A 20,848-nucleotide genomic window follows, 5' to 3' on the forward strand; every position below is an offset into this window, starting at 1 on the left:
GAAACTTCATTATATTATTCTACATAAATCTTATTACTATTTTCAGCTAAAATCCAACTCAAACACATGGCCTAATTTGATCGGTTATCTTTAATCTCCAACTATATACAAAATATTCATGATATCTCTAATATCCAGCTGCTGTCTGCCACAATCAGACCATATATGTCTTTGTCAGCTTCTAGAGCAGAGCATCAAATACTCTTCTTGCTCACTAAGATTATGTCACAACATAATGAAACCTTGACCAAATCTCTAAAGCTTCCTTAGCCTTCAACCAATCCTTCTATTACTTACTAGAAATGTGTTGTAATGGAACCTTGGACCAAAAACACAAACACCCGAAAATGAAACAATTCCAGCTGAACCCCAGCAGTGCATTCAGCACTTGACACTTGGTTGGAAGTGATATCATTAGCCATTTAATGCTGAAATCCTAGCAACCAACTATTATACCTAAAATAGCAAGATACCCTTCAAAGAGATCTTACCATTTTCAGCCAAATCCAAGAAATGACCTCCCCAGTAGTCTAAAATCACCTATCTGATCTCATTGGCTTCTGCCTAAAGCAAACAGCTGTCTTATGACAACTGTGATAGCTGTCTCATGATAGTTGTCACAACTTTTCCTGACAGCTGGGACAACTTTTTCATGATAGCTATCACAGCTTTTCCTGACAACTAGGACAACCTTTTTTCAGAATAGTTGTGACAGCTGACCCAGCAGCCTAAGCATTACTGATTTTTCCACATTTGGCTAAAACCACAACCAACTATTGAAACTGCCTTTCTCTTGCTAAAATACTTTCCTTTTCTGTTGCTCTTTCCCCAACAGCTCTTACCCGAAGCAGTAAGAATACCTTAAAGCTAAACATACCTTTTTTTGGCCAAATCTTAAGATGGATTCTCTGAAGATGTATTGCTATTTGGGACAGATTTTGGCTGATATTCTTTGCTACAATACCCCTATAAAATCAGCTCTAAATGGAACCCTTTATCAACACCTCAAAGGGGGACACCAATGGAGGAGAACTCTCTCATAAGCTTCCCTATTCTTTCTCCCTTGAATGATCTTCTTAAGCTCTTAATGAAATTATAAGCTTCTGAGTTTTTTAGTTTCTAAATTAGAAACTAAACTCTTCAGCCCTTGGCTCATAAATGCCATTCATAAGCCTTCATACAATCCCAGCAGAAAATCCCAGCAGCATTGCTAAATACACTACAATACTATTACTCTCATATACTCATTATTTCATTCTCCATATTCTGAAAATACATATATTTTGCTGCCCATATCTCTAAACATCTCTTTCTTCACTTCTCTTACACAATATCATACACACTTACAACACCATTACATATAATGTACCACAACTCCTCTAAGCTCCACTCTCATACTCTCTCGCTTTGAAATTCTATTGTTTTGCTGCCCATAAACACATCTCTATACTCTTTTCTTACAAAATCTTTCCTCTTGGAAAGCAATCTCTACAATTTCTCCAGCAGTTATAATCTCATATTTTTACTATCTTTAACCACTATATTTATCATACTTCCATATATCATACATACTACATCCCACAAAACATCTATATTTTTTTATCATCTCTACACTTCTCAAGAGATATCAAACACTCATACTAAAAGCCCTTCTCATGGAAGGCATGAACTTCTATTACTAAAGCTCTTCTCCTAGAAGGCACCAAGATCTTATATCAAAGCCATTCTCTTAGAAGGCATAACTACTTCTTACAAAAGCCCTTCTCTTACAAGGCACAACTACTTCTTACATAAAGCCCTTCTCTTAGAAGGCACAAATACTCCATACAAAAGCCCTTCTCATGGAAGGCAACACTATTCATAACTTCATAACAACTAAAAGAGCATTGTGAAGGAAAAACTCATTTAAGTGCATGATAAGAGGGGCAAGCTTAACCAGCCCCTACACATAGCTGGACATACTCTCTCTCCCTTTAGTTGCACCCATTTTTCCCCTTCAATCTTGAAGTCATCATGGCAAACCGCCTCTCTACCGCCGGAGTCACTTTGCTGGGATGCTGTCTACTCATTGATGCTACACCACTGGGGCTGCAAACATCAGAGATAAGTGACTCAGCTTCCATATCTTTAAATTTACATCATTGAATACATGATTACTTCACATTTAAATACATATTACTTTATTTCAACTACTATTACAACTATTGACTAAGGCTTAAACTCATTTAAATGCATGATAAGAGGAACAAGCTTAACTAGCCTCTACTGTTGGCATTTAGCTGGATTCCCATTAGCTCACTGATGCTACACTACTGAAGCTATAAACCACACAAAGATAAGTGACTTTGCTTCCATATCTTTAAAATTACATCATTGAGTACAGGGTTACTTTACCTCTAAATAAATACTACCTTATTTCGATTGTTATTACAACTACTAATCAAAACTATTATATCAAACGCATATTATATTATCGTGATTCTTAGACCTTGGCTTTAATGGTTTTGTAGGCTTAAAAATACACCGGTAGCCGTTGGACCACATGGCCCAATGTTGAGTTTCGGACGCAACTCCCCAAAAAGAACCCGGGCCTAGTAAGGTCATCTCTCCAACGGACCACACGTGGTTGGGCAATCGAAAAAGGCCCCCGAACAGTGGCTTTGCCTAATGGTCCTCCCATTTGGGGAGAGCTGTTGAATTAGTTTGTGAGATCCCTAGAAATACTTTGTTATTTATGAGTGTAATTTGAGTATATAAACGATGTGCAATCTCTCTTTGATATAATGAATTCATCAATTGCTAACCTTGGATGTAGGCTATTGCTGAACCAATTAAATATTTGGTATTATTATCTTATATGTTTGATATTTATTTATTTATTTTGGTTTTTTTTCAGCAAGGATTGGTCCAAAATGATTAGAAGGGATTGTGACAAAATCTTTCTACTACATGCATTTTCCATTCCCCTTTCCTTGCTCGTTCAATGTTGAATGCCTTATGTGGCATATCATGGTTATAGACAAAATGAAAAACCTTTGATGGCTTGCCTACATCATTAGATTTTGACATCTTTGGCATTCTGACAGTGGTGATAATCGTAAAGTTGATTCGAGGAAGGCTTGTCACATAAGTGCACTTGCCTTACCCAATCCATTTTATGGAAGCATTTCAAGGAAAAATTGTGACCACAGGTAGTCCTGATAATGATCTTTTCGATATTCTCATCATGACTCCTTGTGGTCACAACTTTTCCTTGAAGTGCTTCCAAAAATGGATTAGGTTGGGCAAGTGCACTTATGCGAATTACCATAGTCAAATCTCGTCCAAGATGACAAGCCTTCCTCAAATCAGCTCTACGCTTGTCACTGCCATAAGAATGGCAAAGATGTCTAAATCCAATGCTACAAGTAAGCCACCAAAAGTTTATCATTTTGTCTATAACCATGATAGCTCACATAAGACATTCATCACTGAACATGCGAGGAAATGGGGAAAGGAAAAGGAAAATGCATATGGTGGAAAGATTTTGTCACAATCCCTCTTGATCATTTTGGACCAATTCTTGCAAAAAAATAACCAAAAAGAAAAATAAAAAACCACACACAAAAGAGAATAATACCAAATATTTATGTGGTTCGACAATATCCTACATTCAAAGGTAGAAGATGATGAATTCGTTATATGAAAGAGAGATTACATTGTGTTTATATACTCTAAGTAGACTCACAAATACAAAGTTTCTCTAAGGAACTCTCAAACTAATTCCACATCTCTCCCCAAATGGGAGGACTCTTGGGCAAAGCCACCAAACCATTAATATTGTTGTTTTAAGAGACTCCAATATTCCTTGGTGGAGAAGGAATATATTTCTTTTAGTAAACAACTAGTCGCAAACCGGTGCGATGCACGGGATAGTTTTAAATCAAATGTTAACACGTTCAGATTTAAACATCTCTCTAATTTCAATTATTGAAAGCTAAATTGACTCTGATATAAGATGAAACATGTAATATTATGAAGTACTATTAAAAATGAGATAAATACAGATATTATGAAGTAATATATTACAATAATCATAATATGCTTTTATATTTAGTTTAATAAGTATTACAAAAGAACATCGCATGGGAATGCTACTAATTTTTTTAACTAAAAATAAATAAAAATTATATCCATAATAGAAGGACATAAAATATCATTACTATCCCAAAAGATGACACATAGATCACAGTTTTAAGCTGAAGCTCCTCCCAACAGTTTTTAATTTGCACATAAGTCCCAATACCATGTATTTTTGCTATGGCTTTTTTATTTTTATTTTTCAATTTCATTTATTTCATGACTTCCACTAAATATTCATTGTATTCATAATATTTAAAAAACGTTGAAGTAGAGCTGTATCCTCAAATAACTAAATAAAAGAGTTTAATTCCTCTCTGTTTCAATTTAAAACCAAATTGTACATAAAAGCAAAAAAATTTCCTTTGTTCCACTATGTCTTTAGTACCAAAATCACAAATCCATTAAAACCAAATTGTGCATAGAAAATCTTAGAGATTGAAAGACAACTTTAAAGTGTTTTTTGTATCTTCTTCCTTTGTTGCTTTGTAGCAATCCCTGAATATGCCCTTTTGTTTTCCTTGAGTACAGATGTTGGTGTGAGTTGCACATTGCTTTGAACATCAAGTTTTTGAAATTTTGTACAATCACCATCTTCTTCAGTTGATAAGTTGTTGCTACATTCATTTGAAATATCACTGATGTAAGCCTAGCAATAGAACAAGTTGAGGAATGTATTACAACATATACATCTTAAATATCATATTTATAATTTTGCTAAATTAAAGAATACGTACTTCCATCATTTTATTAAGCTAAAATGCTTTGTCAATTTCTTCAAAAGAGTCAAAAAGTTTCTTGACGGAGTAGAATTCCCATCCATACTTGAGATTATAGTCATTTAGTTGTATTTTTCTTCTTAATTGAAGAAAAATATAGCATTCACATACTAACTTCAGAATTAAAAAAAATAAAATAAAAATAAAAGCTTGATTATTTGATAAAATACAAATTGTACACAGAAGTAATTAAAACAATGGAAATCTTGAGATGAAACAATTAAACCAAACATAAAACCAAGTTTGAGATAACCAAGAAACTTAAATATGCAATCATATTCCAATTTCAAATTCTTTCTACAAACATATTACCGATAAATATGCAATAAATAGTACAAAATAAAGGAAAGACTGGTAAATACCTGACTTTCCTCGTCTTGTAGTTGTATTACCAAATAAGCCAGATATCAAAATGCTAAATCCCTACCTGCAAAACAGTAATAATCCAATTTTCAGCCAAGAAACATTAATAGAAGAGAAATAGTGCAGTATAGAAAGTTTGAAATAGTGTAGTGTAGTGTAGATTTTAATGAAACAGTGCAGTGTAGTGCAAATTATTCTTTTTTAATCTCCTTCATATCATCAAACAATTTGATTGTGAGAGCAGGTAGCTTACCCTCATTAAAAAAAATGAGAACTCTTCCTATATATGTTATTTTCTTCAAGAATTAAATAGATTAGCATAAAAATTATTATGATTCTATCCAATGAAAAAACAATCACCTGCATCACCATAGTTGCTGCTGTTAGCTAACTTTAACTCATTTTTTCCATAGTGACCAGTAATTTATAGAGGCCAAGGAACCCAGATATTAAAAGCAAAAGCCTAAACTAAATCCTCTAATTGATTTAAGAATTCCATTTTGTTTTATGCAGTTACTTTCAGTTATAGTCTTGTAGCCTTGCAAGTATTTGAACGTATCTTATCTAATAATGTATCTTATCTAATCAATGTGTCAGTTGCATCATACCTTGCATGTCCATATGTTCATGTGTTTGAAGACAAAAATAATGTTGTTGAGCAATATAATATTCAATTATGAAAAACTAAACAACACTGAAAAACTAACCTCAACGTACTCCACACCAATTTCGCTAAGATTATCAGGAATGTTGCGTAATGAAAGCAAGTTGAAAATTCCACCTCGCTCAGTTTCCACTAAAAACAAATTCAAACCCATAGCTCAGTTTCCACACAAAAAAATTCAAATTGATTATCACCATTTTAATATCTATTTAAAATATTGAAGATGTAACTCACTTCAAAAAATATTATCGTCAAAACACACTAGTAAACTCAGTTACAAAGTTCCAAACCTAAGACTTATCTAAGCGTGTGCACAAACTCAATTACAGATACAAAAGAAACACAGCTAAAACAACACATATTAAAATAATAAGCCAACAGTAAACTGTTGAAGTTATAGAAACCAACAACTGTCACATAAAAAGCTGAATAAATCCCTCTAGAATTACAAAATAGCTGACTTCACCATCTGTTGCAAATGCAATTCACAGAGTTCCATCTTTGGGGTAGCCCAAGACAACGAAGCCCCACATTCTACTACTGGTTATAACGTATCACACCACTTAATTCCAAGATACATCTTTCAATTTATGATACAGAAAAGAAAATAAAGCTCAATACAGAAAATTTTATCAACATATACTCAAAAACATTTTGCAAAAAATAGTAAATTGACCCAAAACCACCTACTCAAATCAATAATGCATTCACAAAAGAAAATTCCCAAGTATATGTATAATGGTGTTTTTTTTAAGGATTGAAAAGAAGTGGAGCAACTATTATGACAAAGAATTCTATTAGCGTAATCATATTTATAATGAAAGTGGCAGAACACAAAGTGCTTTAGAAAATACCAAGTATTGACACATAGATGGCTAAGAAAGTGAGTCCACTTAGAAGCACTCTGCTTCATGGAATAGGATATTCTCCAATTACTAATTCTCATGGTCCTTCAAACCACCCATGGAACAATGAATTTTAGACTCGAATTGGAAACATCAGAAGAAGTAAAGGGAAATCCATAAAGCTGGATTGTTGGGGTCATCTATAATATATATATTCCATTGAGAGCGAAAGAAGACCAGCTATTTCAAGCAAACCTAATCTTTAAAACCTCAATAGTTCTTGTCATTGAAGTGAACTAATTCAAAGTAAATTAATTTGAAGTAAACAAAAGCAGATCAGATCCTAAGTCATAATTCTGACATCAAATTGATTGAAAACAAGCATAAATGCAGACCAACCATAGACTACCACTAAACAAATTCAAGCCCATAGCTCAGTTTCCACAAAAAAAAAAAATCAAATTGATTATTGTCAAAACACAGTACTAAACTCAGTTATAGAGTTCCAAACCCAAACTCAATCAATTACAGATACAAAGAGAAACACAGCTAAAACTACAATTTAATCAACTTCAAAGTAAATTAATTTGAAGTAAACAAAAGTAGATCAGATCCTAAGTCATAATTCTGACATCAAATTGATTGAAAGCAAGCATAAATGCAGACCAACCATAGACAACCACTAAACAAATTCAAACCCATAGCTTAGTTTCCACACAAAAAAAATCAAATTGATTATCGTCAAAACACAGTACTAAACTTGTTATAGAGTTCCAAACCCAAACTCAATCAATTACAGATACAAAGAGAAACGCAGCTAAAACTACAATTTAATCAACTCTAGAATACAAAATAGAAATCAATGAAATTGGGGAAAAAATCTCAGAAAGGCTAAGAAAAAAAAGCTAAACTAAAAGCTAAGAAATCCAAACTAAACGAATACCATACCTTTAACCCTACTGCAAAAACTAAAATTTACTAAAATTAACAACAATTTATAGCATAATAACATATTACCAGTAAATTTTATTTATTTCAATCAACCTAAACAAATAAAGACCAATAAAATTATGGTATATAACACCAATAACCTAAAGGCCAGAGGTCAGAGGTCAGTTCGTGTTTTGTGTTTTTCAGGGAAAAGATGGAGAGGTTGAGAGAGAGTTGAAGAAGAAGCAGATATCATCGATTTTGCACGAGTTCAACATTAATCAAAACCAATTATCCAAATACCTAAATTAAAGAAAATCAAACCAAATCCAAATACCTAAATCTAAGATAACAAAAATTAAAATACTTGCACTGGTAGCGGCTTTGGCAGTATATGAAGGTGGTGGGAGGCTGGCACTTTTTGCCATTGAAGGAGTGAGAGAGTGCCCATGGGATATGGTTTAGGGGTTTTGAGAATTGAGAGAGGCAGAGGCTAAAGAGAACGGCAAAAGAGAGAGGCAGAGGCTAGAGAGAGACTTTTTTTTAGTAAATAAATAAAATTAACATCATTATTATCTAAGTTCCCATATTTTTGTTGGAAATATATGTAAGGATAAATTACACTTTTTCCACCCTAAACTTTCATTGTGATTACACTATACCCCCTGAACTATCAAAACACACAATTAACTCTCAAAAGTTATAGCTTTGTTTCAATATCCCTCATACCATCTATTTTGGTGTTAAGTATGGCGAAATTTAGCATTAAAAAACCAATTTACCCATCTCTCAAAAACAAGTGGCTAAGGGGTAAATTGGTATTTCAATACTGAATTTTATTGGAGCTAAGAGCAAAACAAATTGCAAGGGGTTAAGTGTAGCATATTTTTAGGTTGATCATGGGTTTTGATAGTTCAAGGGCTTAGGTGTAATCAGGGCAATGGTGTAGAGTAGGGAAGTGAAATTTTCCTTATATGCAACTTTAAGTTTTTGGCCTAAGCAATAGACATTCTACAACTTTAGATCAACCTTGCTCAAATCAATGCACAGAGAGAGAGAGAGAGAGAGAGAGAGAGAGAGAGAGAGAGAGAGAGAGAGAGAGAGAGAGAGAGAGAGAGAGAGAGAAAATTATTAGGTCTTGCTTTCTTTGTGTTTCTAGCTTAAATCTCTTTACTTTTATGCTTTATGCCATGTTTCATGCTTAGATCTACATCTTTACATGCTTATATTTTTAGATCTACATGCTTAGAGTTTTATGCTACGTTTTCCTATGTATTTTTTGCCTTTTTTTGTTCTAGGTAGATGTTAGGGTTACATGCTCACATGCTTGTATGGCGTTGTTGGCTATGCCTTGCTTGGATCTATGTGTTTTATGTATTTATTTCCACGCTATATGGTTATATCCTTCTCTTCACATGCTTATATGCTCAGATTCACGTTCTTCCATGTTTATATGCTAAGTTTCTACATGTTTACATGTATGTTTCTATGCCTATATGTCTAGATCTATGTTCTCACATGTCTATGTGCTTGGATCTATGTTCTCTACATGCTTTATGCTATATTCCATGTGCTTAAGTGCTCCATGCCATGTTTGTTCGCCTAGATCTAGGCTATGTTTGTCATGCCATGTGCTATTGTAGCCTTTTTGTCGCTTTATCTATCTTTCTTGTGTTTTGGCCTAATGGTTGGGATCCAATCTAGACCTTATGGTCTTTGTTATTGTCTGTACATCTTGGCCCACATCAAAGGGTTTGGATCAACCCTATTTGCATGTCTATGCTTGCTCACTTATATGCTTTATGCCTGTGTTAGCTTCTCTTGTTCTAGGCTTTGCCATGCTTGACGCCCTTAGCGGGTTTATGGTTGTGCGGTTACATCCGACGCCCATGAGGCCTTGTTTGGATGTAACCATTTGGAATGATGCCAGTTGCTTCGTGCATACCTTTCCATTTTTCCACTCTGTGCGATGAAATGCTTACCATGCTTGTTTTTGCCACCCGTTGGCTTTCTGTGCATCTTTACACGCTTGCTTATATGTCTATACATGAGTCTTGCCTGCTAGTGTGTCATTCATACTTCAACACAATGAAGCTATGGACATCCGATCCAAGCCTACATTTGTCCCCCGTGGACACCACCTTTTCTTTGCTTTTTCACTTGTTTGCCTTTTCGCTTGTTTGCTTGTATACTTGCTTCTCTAATCACCAGGCCTATCATATGCTCTTTGCATCTCTTCTTTTCATTGCTTGTTTGCTAGATTCTTGTCTTTGCCTTTGCATGTACACACATGGAGCGAGGACGCTTAGAGCTAGGGCACAGTCTCCTAGGCGTAGGCAAAAAGGGCACGGATGCAAGCATGTGGTTAAGCCACGCGGCAGTGTTCAATAGATTTAGGAGTTTAGCCTTTCCCTTTGGTTATGTACTCTTTTAAACCCCTTCCTTCCTCCTCCCTTTCTCTCTTAGATGGTTTGTATTAGGTATATCATGCCATGTACCATTCGTCCTCATCTCTAGAGTATGGAGACCTTTATTTTTTTTTCCTGCACTTATATTTTGGGCAATGCTCTAGGGATGTAGGCATTTACTTTCCTGCTCTGCGTGCTTGCATTGTGCATGATGTATGTATATATATACCTGCTCACCCCTTTTCAGTGTGATCATCACAGTTCGTGTCACCTAAGGCAAGTGATGCCTAATTCCTGCTGCGAAAGCAAGGTGACATGTCGCCGAGTTTTCGCCGTGGAAATCTGGCACTTTGCTCGAATGCCTTAGGAAAGCATAAATTAAGACCACACCATTCAAAAGCCAAACTTCAAAGCCCCCATGTATGCAAAGCCCTGAAAGCCAATGCCGAAATCATGTTTTTACTGCCAATTTTCGAAAATTAAGGTTTTATCAAAACAAATGACTGTCCTTGGACAGGCGTTGTGGGGTGCCTAACACCTTCCCCACACGTAACCAAACTTCCGGACCTATGGATCAAGATTTTTTGTCATCCACATTAGATTAGGAAAAATGCATTTTTTCTTAAACTAGGATTGGTAATAAAATTAACTAGAAATAGGTGACCAATCACACCTTAGAAAAACCCAATGATTGGTGGCGACTTCACTTACCTTTGGTAATTCCCTTAAAATTTGGCCAAGATTCCTGCCACACATCCAAAGGTAGACCTACCTTCCTCCACAGAGAGAGAGAGAGAGAGAGACAGAGAGAGACAGAGAGAGAGAGAGAGAGAGAGAGAGAGCACCCAAAGCTCCGCGCCAACCACACCAAGTGTATAGTCATTTGAGAGGGGCCTCCAACTGGCCCCACATGAGTGGGAGCGTCGCCACGATGGGTTGTCAGACGAAGGCCTGACGGTTCTTCATTCTAGGCCGGGCGTCGACACCTATTAGATGTGTAGTTAAGGTTGGCCATATTATCTTTGCATAACATGTTTGTGTACCTTGGTTAGCTTGGATGAGCTTATTTTTTGCACTTTGCTAATTCTAGCTATGTAGTGCATGTTGTGTGTGAGTTGTTTATAGTTTTTGATCACATGATCTTGATTTTGAAGTCACATGCTTTTGATTGTAAGGACTAAAAAATCCTAAGAGAAAGGCATAAATAACCATCCCACCACTGTTTACTAGCCAATCATGAACACCTTAGTGCATATCATAAGATTTTGTGCTCGAGTAGCACATGCACAAAAAGAAAATAAGGTGTAGCCTTATCCAAAAAAATAAAAAATGTATGTATACAATAAGGCTAATAAAAAAAAAAAAAAAAAAAAAAACATGATTGCAAGCTTGTTTTTTAGGAGATGTGGGAGTTATATGATGTAACTCTTTAGGTGATAGTCACTTTCAAATTTATGTGATGAATAATGTAGAAATTGTGATTGATTACTATTTACATATCACCTACATGTATATCATGTTGTTACTAGTTGCACACACTTCACAAGTTATTCTTTGCTAAACTTAGTACATGAAATTGTATGTGAATTTGGTTTGGCCATTCAAGATTATATATTCTATGATTTTGATACAAAATATGTTCAAGGTTTGAAAACTTAGGGATAAGAAGTTTGAAAATCTTGTTTTGAAGTTCTGGGTTGAAAACAAATGTTTTTGAAAAACTTTTAAACTCATTCTCATGCATTTCATTCATGAAATTATTTGGGTTGAGTGGATTCTGCATAATCTTCTGTTGTTTTTCAAAAAATTCAGTTTTCCAAAATTTCAATCGATCGAACATGTTTTTTGACTGATCGAAAATCCCTTGGTTTTCAAAGATTGGTCTCGGGTTGGTTCGATTGGTACCCGATCGATACTTGACTGAACGAGTTTCGAAAAGAAAGAAAAATAAAAAGGTTCTTAGCATGTGTTCTTCATATCTTTTTCAAAACTCTTTTCTTTTTGTTTCTCTCTCTCGACTGATCCAATCCAAGAAGCTTTTTGTCATTTTCCTCCTCAAATCTTCAAGGGTTTTATTTTCTCAAGTGTAGGTAAGACCTAAATACCCCTCCTTTTTCAATTTATTTACATTTTTCATGCATTTTCTTCATATTTTTCGAACTAAGAATTTTTGGGGATTTTGATTTTCTGGTTGTTTTTGTTCAAAATTAATCAATGGGTTTTTCTTCTTAGATGATATATACATGATTCCCATGCATTAATTTGATCTGTTTTGTGATTTGAGAAGAATTGGAAATTCTAGGGCTTGAAATTTTGCAAAATTGGGGCTTTTGTTCAATTAAGCTTAAATTGATGAAATTGACTTGTGAAATTGATTGATTAAATCATTATATGATGTTTTTTCACTAGTATAATGTTTAATTGATCAATTTGATTTGGTTTTGAAAAGTGGGTTTTTAAAAATTTGGGTTTTTAGGTTAAAACTCTTTTGTTCAAGTCAATTGTTGGTAAATTTGGTAAAGTTGAACAAGTTTTTGTGCATTAAAGCATGCATCATATGTGCATTCAGTACATGCATCTTATAGTTTGTCATTTGTTGATATACATTGGGCTCTAACCCTTTCTAATGCTGTCTGCCCTTGGTTTTTGTGTTTTGTGTTTTGTTTTTATTTTCCTTCCTATTCCTAGAGTCATGGTTAGGAAAACTAGAGCAAAGAAAAACACTACCTCTTCCTCTAGATTTTAGTTTAAGTCTAATCAAGAAGCCTATGAGAAGTTGAACATTTTTTGGCCTGTTTGGGCTGAGAGAAAAGTTATCCTAGATAAGGTGGATCCTGAGATTCGTAGGAACTTTGAGAGTCGAGGTTGGTTACCTCTTCTGGATGTTGAGCATCCTCCTCTGGCTGCATTGATTAGAGAGTTTTATTCAAACCTCTCTATTCACTTCGATGACTCCAACATTCACTATGTGAGGACTTGGATAAGGGGTGAAGAGTTTGTCATTACCCCTGAGGTAGTGGCTACAGCTCTCAATGTAACTTTGGTACAGTAGCCTGTGTATCCTTACACAAAAATTCCTCCCATTGACGACATCATGTCAATTCTTACCGGTACTACCATTAGTTGGGGTATTGATCCTAAGATTACCACAAATGAGCTTACTAAGCTCAATTATTTTTTCCTTAGGATTTCTTGTCATAGCATCTGGCCCATCTCTCATATTCATACCATTCCCATTAAGAGATGTCCGTTTTTGTACGCTTTCATCACTGATGCTCCTATCAGTTTTCCTACTCTTTTCATTCGTTCTCTTGTAGAGGTTCATAGGAGTAGTGCTAAGTCTCATGATTTGTTTTTCCCTATTTTTATTCATAGGATTCTTTTAGATTTAGGTTTAGAGGACTTCCCCGCTTTAGAGCCTGTTCATATCATCGCTCCTATAGGTGCCACCTTTCTTATGCAAAGAGTAGCTCAGTTAAAAGCTAGCTCTAAACGCCCTAGAGTTGAGTCTTCTACAGGTGATGCATCTAGAGATCCTCCTTCAAGTGATCCTTCTGCTGAGGAGTTTATGGATCCCACTGCTACTGTGGATCCTCCACTGTCTACATCATCATCTTCTTCTATGCATACCATGCTAGAGACGCGTCTCGCAGTTCAGGCAGCACATGGACAGCTTTTATTGGATTTGCTCAATGAGGTTGCAGCCTTACGAGCAGATTTAGCTAACGCTAGAGGTGCTTCTCCACCAGCTCCACCCTCGGATCGGTCATGATTGTCATTTGGCAATACGTCACAAAAAGGGGGAATGCATAGTGATAGGAGGAGAAGGATATTTTTTTGGTTGTAGATTGTATTTAGGGGGAGACATGTTTTGATGATGTGTTTGTACATGTTAGGGGGAGACATGCTTTTATATTTTTTTTTACATGCTTTTGTATTTTTCATGTTCTTGTTTCACAAACTATGATACATTGGTTATGATTTATATTATGAGGTTATTCATGGTATATGTCTTTTATTTTATGTTTTGTGAAAACAAGAAATTTATTTTGGTTTACTTGTATTTTCTACACCTGCTTTTATAGTTTGTTTAGTATTTCAGGAATTTACAGGTTGATTCATTCGAAGCTGCTATATACTATTGCAACTGATAGGTAGTAGTTAGGTTGAATTGTATTTTGGGCAATAATGTGTAATTGGGCTATTTTTACTTTGAGCATTTTATTAATGTGTTTTGTAGATTACCAAAGGGGGAGATTGTTAGGTTCTAAGACTTTAGGAATTAATGTATTAGAACTTCAATTTGTATAAGTTGACAAACCATGATCAAAACATTTAGTCTAGGTTTAGACTTGCTCAAAGTTTAGTTTAATGTAAGTTTGGAATCAAGTAATTGCAGGAAATTACTATTTAGTTTCTGCAAGGCTCGATCGATCGAAGAATAGACTTGATCGATCGAGAATCGTGGATCAAAAATTTTCTGCAGAATTTCTAAATGCAGCCCAAGCCCATATGACGTGTAGGGTTAAGTGTTTCACTCCTAGTATAAAAGGAAAAACCCTAGCTACGTTTTAGAGGTCTTTGTTGAGTTGTGTGTTGAGTCTTTTGTGAGATCTGAGAGATTTGTACTTTCAAACACACACATAGAGCTATTAAGATCAAGATTCACATAAAAAACTTGATGGTTGTTTCAGTTGCTGCATAAAGAACATTCAAGAAGATCTAAAACCTTTGAGTAGAGTCTCAAAGTCACAAGTAGGAGAACTTGTGGTTGCTGCAGATCAAGGAAAGAAGGAGTCCATGGACTTGAAGCTGTCACATGGTCGTGATAGTAAGTTTTTTACACGAGGCAGCAATAGGATATTAGTGGTCTAAGTTTTATTGTACAAACTTCAATTCTTTCATAGTGGATCTGTTTTTACCTTGAGAATAGCTAGGTTAAATCCTCCCCAGGTTTTTTACCGGTTTGTTTTTCCTAGGTCATTAGATCTTTGTGTTTTTTACTTTCTGCATTATATTTGTTTTGCTCACAATAGTTTAACCTAGTCTTGAATAACAAACTTGTTAATCAACTTGGCTTAATATTAGGTTAAACATATTGTGTTAAGGGGTTTAAAACCTAACATAATTCACTCAAAGTTGTATTTGTTCCTCAAGTTAAAAATCTCTCTATCTCTCTTTCTCTCTCTCTCTCAAAGGGATAGAGATTCTTATAAGAGGAAAGACAATTCCTTTTATTTAAAAACCCTTACCTTTTTATTTATTATTTATTTTTAATAATGTGGACAATACAATAATAATTGAAATTTTACTCTATGTTTGGATTGAGAGAGATGGGAGGATACGAGGAGAGAAGAGATGGGAAGCTAACCGGAATGTACTAAATTACAATATATTCTAATGGCATTGCCCCCTATTATTTGTTCCATTTCCTCCATTCCAAACATACCTTAGGGAATAAAGATGTATTATATATTACAGAAAAACACATAACTTAATTAACATATAATATTATGGTCGTCTTGCTCCGCGATCTTCATGATGAAATACAACTATTATGCATGCTTTGTTAAGACCTGAATGTGAACACCATCTCCAAATCCTAAAGCAGGAGTCCGCATCACCTCTCCACCCTTTATTATAGTCCACCTACACATGATTCAAATCATCTACTTCATGTACTATATAACAAAAGTTGAGTCTTAAAAGTTAAAACTATGCCAAGTGGTTACTTTTTTTTGTTTTTTTTTTTGTTTTTCCAAGTATACTTCTTTATTAAAGAGTTATTATTTGAATTAACTAATATGGGACCTAGAAACTATTGCTGCACCAAGTGGCTTGCCCTAAGTTTCGAGAAATTTAAATTATTCCTATAATTAAAAAATTACCAAATATCTAAAAAAATCAAATGAAATTTCACTATTCCTTTTTAATTATTTAATTATCCACCATAATTTTTTGTTTTAATAATTAAATTTTGATCTTACATATCCTGCGTCCGTTATGTGACTAAATGTAAGTGTTATACATGTTTTTTTTTCCATGGTTGAACTATAAGTATAATTAAAATAATTAATATAGTTTGTTTTAAGTAAAAATCTATTATCAAAGTTTCACAAAATTTAAACTATTATTCCGGATAAAACTTTATGGCCAAAAGTTTTGACAAATTTAAGACAAGTTTATTATTCTTTTTAGATTATTTTAATAATCTATTACGACTTTTTTAGTTTTTAAAAAAAAAAAAAAAAAAATCAATTTCACATAATATACTTTCCCCACTTTACGTTTAGTAATTTTGTTCCTTTGTTTTTACTTTCTATATTATCATTTAATTTCAATTATATCATTATTTTATGTATGATTTTTTATTAAACCCTGGATTTTTCAAAAGCGCTGGTATAGGTTATATTCACATTTTTGCAAAGGCTGTCCCGACACAAGTAAAAACGTCGGAATAGGGTCTGAAAAGCGCCGGGACCTGTCTCAGCGCTTTTAAAAAGCGCTGGTACAGGTCCGGCGACCTTATCCCGACATTCAAACCGCAGCGGTTTGAAGCGCCGGAAAAAAAACGTCGGGATAGGAATTTTGACCCTATCCCAGCGCTTTTTGGGGCTATCCCAGCGCTTTTCAAAACGCTGGGATAGCCCTGTTTTTTTGTAGTGTCAATTAAAAAGCCAGTTCTAGTGTGATATGTATGCATGCAGTTAATTAAGACTAAGAGCTTGGAAGCACCTGTATTTGGTGACTAGCACATGTAGGAAGACACCCATAAAAACCTTGCTGAAATCTGCTCCCGCACATGTCCTCATGCCTGCTCCAAAAGGTATGAAGTTCTTTGCTGTGACGTTCGCTGAGATTCCCTTTTAGATCAAAGTGAATGAAATTCAGCAAAAACTAAGAAGATAGTTTTAGGTAATCCCACCAAAATTCAGTCTATGTTAGATTGGGTGATCATGCATGGTGAGTGGTGAGTGGTGAGAGATGAGTATCAAGGGTTTTTTTTTTTTAACACACCTGCCATCGCCATGGATCGAAGCTAAGAGGGTCCTCATAAATGTTTGGGTTCAGTTGAATGGCAGAAGGAACTACCATAAGACACCAGCCTTTTGGAATTGTATATCCTAAAATGAAAATGTTTTTTTTTTCTTAAATTTATCTTAATGTATAATATCAAGTATTCTTTTCATGTATCAAAGATAAGAGGAGAAAAAAAAAAAAAAAAAAAAGAATCATTATGGTTCAAAGATGTCAATATTGATGTTGACATCAGACCAAACCAATTTGATTTTGAGCTTACCATTTACTTCAATGTCTTGTATTGTTTTTCTCAAAATCCCCGGAGCAACACTAGCCAGCCTAAGTGATTCATTGACAACCTATTTTTCCGATTCAATGGACGGTAAGAAATGTTGTCAATAGCTAGAGCCCCTTTATTTAGGAAATTAAAAAAGAAACTTTAAATATGCCCAGAAAAAAAAAAAAAAAAAAAAAAAAAAAAAAAAAAAAAGGTGAAATTATCTACTCACGTTATGAGTAAATGTCATAGATTTGTATTCCTTCCATGTGAGTCCAGAATTGGCATCCTCTCTACTTTTAAGAATTGCTTCATTCTCCTCCTAATTAAAAAAAAAAAAAAAAAAAAAAAAATTGTTCTTTTTAGTAGTATTAAACACAAAAGGGGCATTTTCTAAATCTAATTCAAGAAAATTTAGCTCCTCTTTGTGTCACTAACCGTCAATTCTATCACCACTTTTGGCTTGTCGCTAAGGAACTTAATAGCTAATGTAAGAGTTGAGGATATAGTCTCAAAGCTGGCAAGGAGAAGCCCAAACATCACATAGATTATGAATTTATCTGTCAAGAATGTTTCAGTTTTCATGTCCATCAAAATTTGATCAAGAAAATCTCCTTTGCCAATTTCGGGATTACGCTTTCTCTCCTCATATATTTTAGTTATCAAGTTTAGCACCTTCTGTCGATTCTGTATGACAATTGTGCCTCTATATTAGATTAAATTTAAATAAATTTTAGAGTAAAAAAAAGAGATATCATATGTTTTGCAATTGAAAAGTGTTAAGTGTTTTGAAGGAATTATACCTGTAGACATTTATGGTAAGCAGTACCAGGAATGTTTATAGGTAATTTCATAAATCCTTCCATGAAGTTACTAAAAAAATCATCAATATTATCTCCGGATTTCTCCGCGTCATAACTTATCAATAGTTTTGCTGTAAGTTTAAAAATCATCTGCATAAAAAGAAAGGTGATAAGTATCTTTTGTAGTAGCTATTTCAATTTCAAGCCATCAAAAAACCAAAACAAATTAAATAATAATAATAATAAACCTAAATTCACTGTTATTGTAAATTTATCCATGCCATTATTTACTTAGATTTATTCTTTTATTTTCAAATGCAAAAAGTTTTTATAACAAATAGAATCTTTCTTCCAAACCATTTTGTAAAAATGTTCCTCCAACTCACTACTTGACAACTTAAGACTATTCACATATATTTTTAGTCACATGACTTAATAATCATGTGACTATGTGACTTAATACACATGAATAGTCTTCTGAACCGCAACTTAATGAGTTGAAGGAGATTCCTTCAGCTCTATTTGAAGGAAAACTTTGTTATTTTGTAACTATCATGCAAATTTACAAGCATTATAAGATCCCTGGATTAATATAAGAACTTACAATTGCAAGGCTTTTCTTCACTTCCAAACTGGGTAACTTAGACCAACCTTGCAATTTTTGACTTATCGCATCCTCTAAGTGAGGTAACAACTTGTTCTTGAGAGCCTCAGGACCAACATGACTCAAGATTGAGTCCCGAAGGTACTTATGAATATTTCTATGACTACTAACTCTTGTTACAAGAAGCTTGGCAAAGGAGTCCATATACCACTGTTCAACCAATTTTCCTTCTTGTTGAAAAACATAATAATTGAATTCAGGATCAGATGATACCACCATTGGCTGTCCTGCCAAACTTGTCCGAAATATTGGCCCAAATCTAAAAAACATTACCAATATGAATTAAATAAATAAATTACAGATTAGTTAGAACAAGATGATATATATATATAATGCAAAAAATTGCATGTAGCTACACAACTTATTCATGTGGTAAACTATGGCAAAAGTTATAAAAATTGTCGTGGTAGTAGACTTTTTGAGCTAATAATGGTTCATATTTAAAACGGTGAAAAAAATTTATTAAAGAAAACGAGTTAGGAAAAGAGAGAAGATGATTAGTTAGTCAAATGAGGAACCCATTTCAAATAAGCATAAATAATACAATAAAAAATATGTCTTTGTTGGAAACATCAACATGTGTCAATCAGTCAAGAAACAAGACTCTTGAAAAAAAAAAAAAAAAAAAAAAGGGTTGCATGCACATTGTCGGGGACTTACTTCATCATCGTTTTCTTGATAAAAGGTGGGGTGTCCAGTGAGTTGTTTGACACTAGAAAATCAAGGGTCTCCCCAATAATTGGGATGCCCATAGAACCAGGAGGTAATTTTCCATTACATTTAGGATTCCTCCACCTATAAACCAAATGCGTGAAAATCACAATAAGCAAGCTAATAACAGAAAGCCAAACAGACCACATCTTAAAGTAGCTATTAGTATTGCTGGGGAGGAATAGGGGACCACTACTAAAGAGAATTGGTGGAACTTTGGGTTGATTCCTTAAGGAGAGAGTGAGGTTCTTTATATAGGCAAAGAATGAGATCAGTTCCTAAAAATAAAAGATGTGGGTGGCAACTGACAACTGGCACGTACCAGTCTTTCTTTATTCGGCAAAAGAAATTTAGTAAGAGTGACGATTCCTTGTTACCATTTGGTTCAAATAAATAATAATATTAAGCGGCGTGACCCAAAAACTTCCATTTCGGCGTTCATTGAAATTTTATTTCCATGATATTATACAAACCTATAGTCAAATCATTTGAAAAACTTTTCTTATCATATCATTTATGTTTCTCTCAACAACACACAAAAAAAAAAAAAAAAAATCATATCATTTTATGTTTTTCATTTTTCTTCTAATGGGAAAAGCATATATAAATATAATATTATTAAACACTGACTAACTTTGCTGGTCAGATCAGTAGGCCAATGAACTTGTACCTGTACCTAAGAAAATTTGGTGGTTGTTTAATTTAACAACTAATGTAATAGACCCAGTAAAATTGTTAGAAATCTCATATTTGTTATAATATTTTAATATCATTACAATTCTTGTAATTTCATCCATTTAGTAGTTAATTACATATATTGGTCCTTTAGTTAATTAGTTAGTTGAGATAAGAATGAGTTAGGTAGGAATTGAGTACATGTAACTCATTTAACACATAATTTAATTCATAGAGCACATGTTGAATTAACTAGCTAATTATTTTAGGTTATGTAGGCCAATGCCATTAGAGCTAGTCTCCTATAAATATATTATTGTAATTCAATATTAGATATCATTGAAAAATAAACAAATTGATTGCTTAGTGCAACTCACTCCCTCTCTTAATATTTTTCTGTGGAGGTGACTACCTTGAATTAAGACAATTTTTCTATAATTCTCATACCCTACAATTTCTATCCATCCCCAATAGGAACCACTAGGTTTGTAACAAATTAAAAATCAACTACCCCAAGTTCCTATTAAAATAAAAATAAATAAAAAAACTAGCCAAAAAAAAAAAAAAAATGAACCTCACCACACGATCGT

The 20,848-nt window shown here is 34.0% G+C and overlaps 1 protein-coding gene across 1 annotated transcript; it reads right to left on the bottom strand.

The window, feature by feature from the left end:
* Positions 1-15,368: 15,368 nt before the first annotated feature.
* LOC126703522 (beta-amyrin 16-alpha-hydroxylase CYP87D16-like) lies at positions 15,369-19,789 on the bottom strand. The gene is made up of 9 exons (XM_050402478.1): positions 19,533-19,789; positions 18,813-19,131; positions 18,209-18,358; positions 17,844-18,092; positions 17,638-17,727; positions 17,409-17,487; positions 17,126-17,232; positions 16,844-16,971; positions 15,369-15,757 (listed from the first exon to the last, which is right to left on the bottom strand). Exons 1-9 carry the CDS (start codon positions 19,730-19,732, stop codon positions 15,664-15,666), a joined length of 1,416 nt encoding a protein of 471 aa, XP_050258435.1. The 5' UTR covers positions 19,733-19,789; the 3' UTR covers positions 15,369-15,663.
* Positions 19,790-20,848: the final 1,059 nt, after the last annotated feature.

This window comes from Quercus robur, chromosome 10 (genome assembly GCF_932294415.1).
Source record: "Quercus robur chromosome 10, dhQueRobu3.1, whole genome shotgun sequence".
Taxonomy (NCBI): Eukaryota; Viridiplantae; Streptophyta; class Magnoliopsida; order Fagales; family Fagaceae; genus Quercus; species Quercus robur.

What these genes read in the sequence shown, in the direction of transcription:
- LOC126703522 (XM_050402478.1), bottom strand. Translation starts at nt 19,732, where the DNA reads ATGTGGTCTGTTTGGCTTTCTGTTATTAGCTTGCTTATTGTGATTTTC. An exon ending in CTATGACATTTACTCATAAC is followed by an intron (nt 17,488 to 17,637) that starts GTGAGTAGATAA and finishes TCGGAAAAATAG; the next exon opens with GTTGTCAATGAATCACTTAG. An exon ending in GTGCTAGTCACCAAATACAG is followed by an intron (nt 15,758 to 16,843) that starts GTGCTTCCAAGC and finishes AATCATGTGTAG; the next exon opens with GTGGACTATAATAAAGGGTG.